Source organism: Leopardus geoffroyi, chromosome C2 (assembly GCF_018350155.1).
Source record: "Leopardus geoffroyi isolate Oge1 chromosome C2, O.geoffroyi_Oge1_pat1.0, whole genome shotgun sequence".
Classification (NCBI taxonomy): domain Eukaryota; kingdom Metazoa; phylum Chordata; class Mammalia; order Carnivora; family Felidae; genus Leopardus; species Leopardus geoffroyi.
The window spans coordinates 84602824-84608823 of NC_059333.1; the positions used below are offsets into that span (position 1 = coordinate 84602824).

The 6000-nt window shown below is 42.6% G+C and overlaps 1 protein-coding gene across 10 annotated transcripts in view; it reads right to left on the bottom strand.

The window, feature by feature from the left end:
• ATP11B (ATPase phospholipid transporting 11B (putative)) overlaps positions 1-5152 on the bottom strand; it is a 127436-nt gene extending 122284 nt beyond the window's left edge. For all 10 annotated transcript variants that reach the window (XM_045502854.1, XM_045502862.1, XM_045502853.1 and 7 more), the window contains exon 1: positions 4804-5152. In XM_045502854.1, coding sequence (XP_045358810.1) covers positions 4804-4830 — 27 coding nt within the window. In that variant the 5' untranslated portion in view covers positions 4831-5152. The remainder of the gene's footprint in view (positions 1-4803) is intronic.
• Positions 5153-6000: the final 848 nt, after the last annotated feature.

Here is a 6000-nt window from a genome sequence, read left to right on the forward strand (position 1 = left end):
TTGAAGGGATATTTAATGACAATAACGGCAATCATAACGTTCTTTTGGAGGATCTAAACAAGGTCCCTACTTCAGTGCTGCTGGGATATTTCGTATTCCTCTAATGCTTGACCTCCCTAATCAAATGAAAAGCTGGGTGTCTAAGAATATATGTCTAAACACAGAGATAAAAGAAGCAAATATTCAAAAAAAAAAAAAAAAGGGGGCGCCTGGGTGGCGCAGTCGGTTAAGCGTCCGACTTCAGCCAGGTCAAGATCTCGCCGTCCGTGAGTTCGAGCCCCGCGTCGGGCTCTGGGCTGATGGCTCAGAGCCTGGAGCCTGTTTCCGATTCTGTGTCTCCCTCTCTCTCTGCCCCTCCCCCGTTCATGCTCTGTCTCTCTCTGTTCCAAAAATAAATAAACGTTGAAAAAAAAAAATTAAAAAAAAAAAAAAAAGAAGAAGCAAATATTCAAAGATCTAGGTTCTTAAACACTAATTCCTGAGATTAAAACTTACTTAGGGGGCGCCTGGGTGGCGCAGTCGGTTAAGCGTCCGACTTCAGCCAGGTCACGATCTCGCCGTCCGTGAGTTCGAGCCCCGCGTCGGGCTCTGGGCTGATGGCTCAGAGCCTGGAGCCTGTTTCCGATTCTGTGTCTCCCTCTCTCTCTGCCCCTCCCCCGTTCATGCTCTGTCTCTCTCTGTCCCAAAAATAAATAAACGTTGAAAAAAAAAAATTAAAAAAAAAAAAAATAAAACTTACTTAGCCATACCAAAATGATACTACCATAGGCCTGTGCCTCCTTTTCTACTCTTAAGAGAAAGGCAAAGAACACAGCTACTTCTAAACTGATGCTGAAATAAATTTGATAATCATTTATTCAACCAACATTTGGTTGGTGAGTATCTATTATGAATGGACCAGCTGCTGTCTTGAGTACAAGGGATATAAAGATGAATAAGATATGCCCCTACCCTAAGATATTTACAGTCTAGTGAGTTATCCAGGCTTATATCATGTGCTATACAGAAACACAAACACACTTTTCATGTTATACAGCAACACTAACAGAAACACTATAACATAAGCCACAAATGCAAGCTACATATACAATTTTTAAATTTCTAGTAACCACATTAGAAAAATAAATAAAAAGAAACAGGTAAAATTAACTGAAATAATATATTTTACTTCACCCAATATATCAAAAATACCATCATTTCAACATGTAACAAACATAAAAAATTGGGACATTTTACCTTTTTTTTTTTTTTTACTGTTTTCAAAATCCTGTATTTATACTTAAGAATATCTCAAGTCTAGCTACATTTCAAGTGTACTGGACAGCACAATTATATAGATCTATTTTCTAGAAAATTGGAAATAATTTGACAGCCACAAGTACACGACAAAGTAAAATAGAGGGAGACTTCAACATGTTTACAGGTTAAAGGAAAAGAAGACTAAACATAGTATAGATAATTGATAGGGCATGTGGAGAGCAAGATCAAAGACAGGATCTAGAGCACAAGTAGATCAGTTAGTTTGGAAAGGAGGACAGTCACACCTTTCTTTGTGACAGGTGGAAAGGGAAGAATTAAATACAGGTATAAACAAGTTTGGTAAGTGTGAGAGAACAGAAAGTTGAAAGAGTTTAGTTTAGCTTCCCATTTTTCTCAGCAAATCAGAAGACCATCTCACCAGGCCTTTTACTACAGCCAAAATCTGAAGGCAGAACAATTTAAGAAATAGTATCCTGGCATGACAAGATTAAGTTGGATTTTTGTAAAATTACAGTTTTCTAGTTTTCTTCTGGAGTGGTCAATCTTGAATTTTGTCATTTTATTTCTAAACACGGAAGCAATAACTCTGGACTCATTCTTTCCTTACCTATTCATTACTCAGCATACATGTACCCAATGTCTACTTCATGTCAAGTACAGTGAGTCACTGAACATACAAAGATGAATAAGACTTACATTTGCATCCCCAATATTTAGATTATAATGTCTGCACACAGTAAGTGCTTTAAAAACATGGCATTATATTGTTCTGTAAAGAAATATTACATGTCAACTAAAATATGTATTAGCAAAGACTTTAACTTAAAAGTCTAAGGAAGCGCTGTTCAATAGAATTTTCTGTGATAATGAAATGTTCTACTCCGAAATGTCCAATATGGTAGCTAATAAGCACATGAGTTTTTAATTTAATTAATTGGATTTTAATTTTAATAGCGTATGTGGTTAATGGCTACCATCCAAATCCAAATATTAGAATACAGTGAATAGCTAATGGCATTTTCACCATTGTAATCAAGGTGCTGTCATCTCTAAAGGGTTAATACACATAATATGCTGTTAGAAATGAGTATACTATAATACTAATTGTATCAGAAAAATATCATAAGAAATTCTACTTAGAATTCTCTTTGTATAAAATAACTTCAGCACTGTGAGCCAGAAAAGAACAAAAGAAAAAGAAAAAAGATATGCCAATTTTTTCTTTTCACTCTACTTCCTCAAGGGGAAAACATCAACTTGAGTTTTCTCATTGTGTCAAGTAGTGAAAATACTGTGTGGAGACAAAGAGTCAAATATTTCTTAAATTAGGAATTATTAGAGCAAAGGAATTATTTTTGTAATGAAATAACAAGAAACTTTTTTGGCAAGACAACGTAAGTTGTTAAGATCAGGATTCATATAATGAATTGTTTATAACTCAAAAAAACCCATTCTTGTGATTTGCTTATTAATGTCCCCAAGTTTGTCCCACTTACCTGAATTTTTAAAGTGAACCTACTGCTAAAAGACATTCAATCCACAGAGTGAATGGAAGTATAATCTAAACTAGACTTTGAGTTGAATAATTTCTGGCATAATAACTAAAATAGCTGTTTAGGCCTGGGATAGTAAAATGAACTTTCATGACTCTGTGCATCTACTATCCATTATGTATAATTTAAGTGACCGTACACACTTAATCAGAGACATAAACTCCCACACTGGAACAGATCTGATTACAAACTTAGATCTGATAACTTAAGAGTAAAACCAGTGAGGTGTGCAACTAGATGTCAGAGATAGCATTTTTTATGCACAGCAACTTGTTCAACTTGTTAACTACCCAGTAAGGCAGTTGTCTTGTAGATTAGCTACACAACTTCCTGTCCTTCCTTCTAGTTGTGTTCCTTTGAAGCCATTTTAAAAAACATTACCAGATTGCCTATCTTGAAGATGAGAGTGGTTATACAACCAAGATTTTATTCGGGTTAACAGAAATACCTAACACTTAGGTGCAGTGTCTTAATCTATTAGAAAAGCTTTAAGAAAACCACTTTATAATGATCTTCCTACCACACAAAAACAGCATCAGCTAAATAAATCTTCTAAATATAAAGATTGGCAAATCAAAAGCATGAGATCAGATCTGTAATCATTAACTTCCAGAGTCAAGTTGTGCTATGGCTTATTGCAATAAAGCCAGGGTATTACAACAATACCGTGTTATAATGACATCATTAGCTTAGTTTCCTAACAAGGCATATATATGAATCTACAATTAGCTAAAAATAGGAAGCCAACACTTAAGTGGCTGGCAGTTCCAGTTAATTTATAAGATATTTTTCTAGTAATATATTTCACGATGCCTTTTGCAAAATGAATTAAGAGAAGGCTGGCTCTGAAAACAGATTTAATATTAAAATGCTGTTCTAGAGCAGGGAAAAAGAGGTATCAATGCTTTAGTCCCACAAAATCTTTATAGTGCCACAAAAATCGTTTTTGCTGCACTGCCTTTTGAAGTAGTAAATGAAAATACTGAGTTGTAGCAGCATTAATTAATGCGATTTAGAAATTAGGCAGCAGCCAGCAAAAGGCCTCATCATAGAGATAAGATTAGACTTCTTCAGCCAGGACCAATTTCTGTCCTCATTGTCACTGTTGCCTTAGTGCTGTATTTTCTGGGCTGTAGTTGCCAAGAGGCAGGAAAGATTTTTCTCTCTGAATTAATTCTGAGAAAGGTGGCGCTTTTTATATGCTTTAAATCACCCTTTTCTAAGATTTTTTTTTTTTTTCTCCAGATGTTGCAGTAAAACTGCAAAGTTAACCATTGGTTCCAAACCTGTCTCGTTCAAACTGCCTTGACAGAATGGAAAAAAGTAAGGTTCACATTCCAAAAGTTTGACTTGAGTAAGAAGGAAAACATAGTTCTTAACTTTCGTCCAAATCTTTTCCGAAAGTAGACGGGGTGTTGGAATATTTTCTTTCCCTCACCCAGGCCTTGAGTAAAATTTCTTTCGAGGCGAGTGGTTACATGAGATACGGTACCCTCCTCGATAACCAACTCCAACACTGAATCGTGACACCCCAACTGCAAACAGTGACAAGACGGGGCGATTAAGTCCTTCCCCTCCCCTTCGCTCAAATGTGTCCCAAATCGTTAAGGGCAGGAAACACAAGCCTCTTGGCTCTCCCCAACACTCAGTCTCTTTCCGTACCCTCGCCCCGTTTCCTCAGGGGGAACGCAGAACCCGCTCCGGACCCCGGCTCGCGGCCGCGGCGCCAGGAGCGGCGAGAAGGGAGGAAATCAGAAGCACGGGGAGGAAGCAGCCGCCTCCGGCCGGCCGCGAAGTCCGGGGCTCGGAGGCGAGACGCGTGCGGGGGCCGTGAGGGGCTTTCCGGCTCCGGCCCCGCGCGCGTCTCCGTCGCGGCCTAGCCCGGCGCCCGAGCCCCGGCCTCGCGGCTCCGCGCCGCCAGCCCTACCCCGCCATCAGGGCCCAAGAGGCCGCGCGGCGGCGGACGTCCGGGAGGGGAAGAGGCACTTACCAGCTGCTGCCGAACCCAGCGCCACATGCCCCCGCCGTCGCCGTCCCGGTCCCGCGGCACGCGGGGGCCGAGGGGCTGCAGGTGGAAGCTGACGAGCCAGAGGGGGAAGCGGGAGTGCCCCTCTGGCTGAAGTTCCGCTCGCCGCCGCCGCCACCTCACTCCCCGCGCCGGGTCCCCATCTCGCCGCGCCGGCCCTGAGGTCCTACAGGCGCGGCCCCGGCGCCGCCCCCGCCCGGCGCAGCTGAGCCGGCCGCCACGCCGCAGCCACCTTCATTATTGACCGCTGTCACCCGGAGCACCACCACCACCCCACCCTCCCTGCCCGGCCCCTCAGCCGCACCCGGGCCCGCCCCCGGCTCCCGGGCCCGCCCCCGGACGTGACGAAAGCGGCTGTGCGGACCCTGGGGCCCGGCGCGCCCGGCAGCGTTCGGGAACCAGAGTCAGCCGGTGGGCGGGGCCAGCCGCGAGTGTGGCCAGGTGCAGCTTCTGCCCTCTGTCTCCCTGGCCCCCATCCCAGGGGTAGGATTAAATCTCGCTTGTCTCTCCCCAGAGTCTGCAGTTTCTTGCCGACTCCTCTTTCTACCTCCTGTGGCTGTCTGCCTTCTCTGGTACCCCCGTCCCCCAAAACGCATACGCACAATCTCGGGTGTAACAACTGAAGGTTAATTTCCAGAGGTCTCAAGTTTAGGTTTAATTAAATTGTCAAAGTCTTTGTCTTAATGCATAACGCAGCTCCCTTCTTAAACAAATGACTGAGCTGGGCTAGGGGAATCTTGATCACTGCCTTTAAGTAATGTTGAGAAGAGTTGCAACTCCCCTGTGCCTGGTCCACTCTAGACCACTGTTTCCGGGAGAATGGAAGAGAGACTCTGTTTTGCCTTACTAAATTGAACAGGTTAGGGGAAGAATATTTTCTATGGGAAGGTAGTTTTTTTCCTATAACTCCTGTAATCAAAAACACTCAGAAGTAGCAAGACCCAGGTAAGATAAGGGTATGGATAAATAAAGGTAAGGAAGAATATAAAAGCCACTGGAAAAGCCAAGGCTTTGACTTGGAAGACTGAAATGAAGCGCCAGGTCTCGTTTTCTTCAAAAGTAGCCACATATACATCTTGAGTGTTATATACATTTATTGTGTGCAGTATTTTTGCTGAATTAAAGCACACTTCACGAACGTACAGGTGTTTGCGGTTAAAA